The 2,449-nt window shown below is 41.9% G+C and overlaps 1 protein-coding gene across 1 annotated transcript; it reads left to right on the top strand.

Annotated features, from left to right (window-relative positions):
* Positions 1–223: 223 nt before the first annotated feature.
* On the top strand, positions 224–490 carry LOC308274198 (small ubiquitin-related modifier 3; the record flags this gene model as incomplete). The annotated part of the gene is made up of 1 exon (XM_080711722.1): positions 224–490. The coding sequence occupies one exon, from the start codon at positions 224–226 to the stop codon at positions 488–490; it is 267 nt and encodes an 88-aa protein (XP_080567848.1).
* Between the last annotated feature and the right edge of the window lie 1,959 nt (positions 491–2,449).

The raw sequence follows: 2,449 nt of genomic DNA, 5'->3' as shown, positions 1-2,449 counted from the left end.
TTGTTCCTTTTATTAGAGGGCTTTAACGTGTGTCATTAGGTTATTTATTTGGTGATTTTTTATTTTTCTTATGTGGGGACTTAGTGCTATACATTTTCCTCTTAATGCCTTCTTCAAAGTGTCTTACAGGGCGGGAGAGTGGCAGGGCCCAGAGCGTGACTCGCCCGCTCTGGCTGTCTCTTGCGATGCCACGTCCCGCTGCCGCCGCCGCCGCCGTGCAGCCATGTCGGAGGAGAAGCCCAAGGAGGGGGTGAAGACTGAGAATGACCACATCAACCTGAAAGTGGCTGGGCAGGATGGCTCAGTGGTGCAGTTCAAGATCAAGAGGCACACCCCGCTGAGCAAGCTCATGAAGGCCTACTGTGAGAGGCAGGGCTTGTCAATGAGACAGATTAGATTCAGGTTTGATGGGCAACCAATAAATGAAACAGACACGCCAGCCCAGCTGGAGATGGAGGATGAGGACACCATCGACGTGTTCCAGCAGTAAACCGGAGGCGCGGCCTTCAGAGTGACCGGGCCCAGTCCTGCCATCATCTTTGCATTTGCTATTGAGTGGTGAACACAAGCAACCATACTGATCACAGAGGAGTCTGCGGAAGCCGGGGACAGTCACCGACATGGTTTTCCTCTCCGACGCGCTTCAAGTGCAGCTCCAAACTGTCTCTGCAGGGATGAGTCCACAGCTTAAATTGGGCCAATCAGATTGTTCTCTTTAGGTTTTGATTAGTTTTTGTTCTCAGTTTTCTTTTTTGCCCCTCCCAAAACAATTTTTCCTTCAAACTTGTGACCTGATGTTAGCTCTGTCTATGGCCAGGCTCTTGCCCCTTGAGTTGCCATCACCCCTTGATGTGCTTGTCCTAATCATGTGGGGAGCTTACGCTCACCAGTGGGTGTGTCTGGGGACAGTGTGGGGAAGGCCAGAATTCCACCTAACCCTTTGTTGTAGGTTCAAGTTATTATAAAAAAAAATGCCGAACATTATAATTTATAAGCTTTGTCAAACATGGTAAAGTTGAAGGGGAAAATACTGGGATGCTTCTTAAAATGTAAAAAAAAAAAAAAAAAAAAAAAAAAAAAAAAAAAAAAAAAACCAGTAGTCCTTCAGCAACACGGCCTGAGTGTCTTCTCTCTGCTCCTGAGCGTGTCCTCTCAGGGCCTGAGGCCCAGGACCCCACCTTCCACTCAGGGCCTTGGATGCAGGTACAGGAACAGAGAGCGGCACAACAGAGACTGGCTTTGACCCTTTTTGGAGCATGGAAGAAAATAATTACCACATTTCTCCTTTGGTAATTATACTGTGGCCTCAGATTTCTTCTAGTATTTACTTCTGATAAATAATTATGGTCTCTATAAAAAGTAAGATTAGTATCACTGAATTTGATGTTACATTGTGTAAAACAGCTACTTAAAAGCGGTTGCAAAAGAAACCCATGGAAAGGTAACTTAGTGTTCTCGTGGATATGTGCCCTGCTGCTCTCCAAATAGGTATTGAAATTATGCATTAGTATGGTGACTCCAGTTCTGTGAGAGATTTGGGGATCTATGCCAATTAAAATGTTCATAGTTCTGCCTGTTGTCCTTCTCTGAGGATCCATGCTGCTTGACAGCCATGCTTTGCCTTTTATAGTCACCTGACAATGATCTACCATCTCACTTGCTTGAAATTTGCAAAGACAGTCTGGTCTCCTTTGTTTTGTGTATTGGCTCTGTTGTGTTTATCTACCAATTTGTACATTATATGTTGTCCTTTACTACTGTAAACAGTAAATATAGTTTGGTATTCTGAAAAAAAAAGTGTCTTACAGGTTTTGATAGGTTGTAACTCTATTTTCTTTTGTTTTTAGTAATTTCTTGATTTCATCCCTTGCCTTTTCTTTGACCCATTATTCCTTCAGCAGTATGGATTTTAGTCTCTACATGTTTTTGTGGTGTCTTTGTGTCTTCTTATAGTTGATTTCTAATTTCATTTCATTATGGTCTGAAAAGACACAGGGAAATATGTCATTTTTTTGAATTTGCTCATGCTCACTTTGTGGCCCAGGATAAGATATATTTTGGAGAAGTTTCCTTGAGTAGATGAAAAACATGTGACCTATGCTGTAGTTGGGGGATTATTCTATATGTATCTAATAGGTCCATTTGTTTTATGGTGTTATTTAGGTCTGGGGCATCTTTACTGACATTTTGACTAGATGATCAGTCTAATACTGTGAAAGGGGTGTTGAAGTCTCACAGTATTATTGTATTGGGACTTATGTGTGACTTAATAACACAAAGAGTTTGTTTTATGAAAGTAGCTGCACCTATGTTTAGGGCATAAATGTTGACTATTGTTATTTCCTCTTTTTGGATTGTTCCTTTCACCAGTAAGAATGACCTGCTTTGTCTCTTTTAATAATCTTGGGCTTGAAGTCTAACTAGTTTGATATTATAGTTGCCTGTCTGG

The sequence above is a fragment of the Muscardinus avellanarius genome, assembly GCF_963383645.1.
Source record: "Muscardinus avellanarius genome assembly, chromosome: 15".
Lineage (NCBI taxonomy): Eukaryota > Metazoa > Chordata > Mammalia > Rodentia > Gliridae > Muscardinus > Muscardinus avellanarius.
Note: the sequence above shows the minus strand (reverse complement) of the source record. Positions and strands in the feature narration are given on the sequence as shown.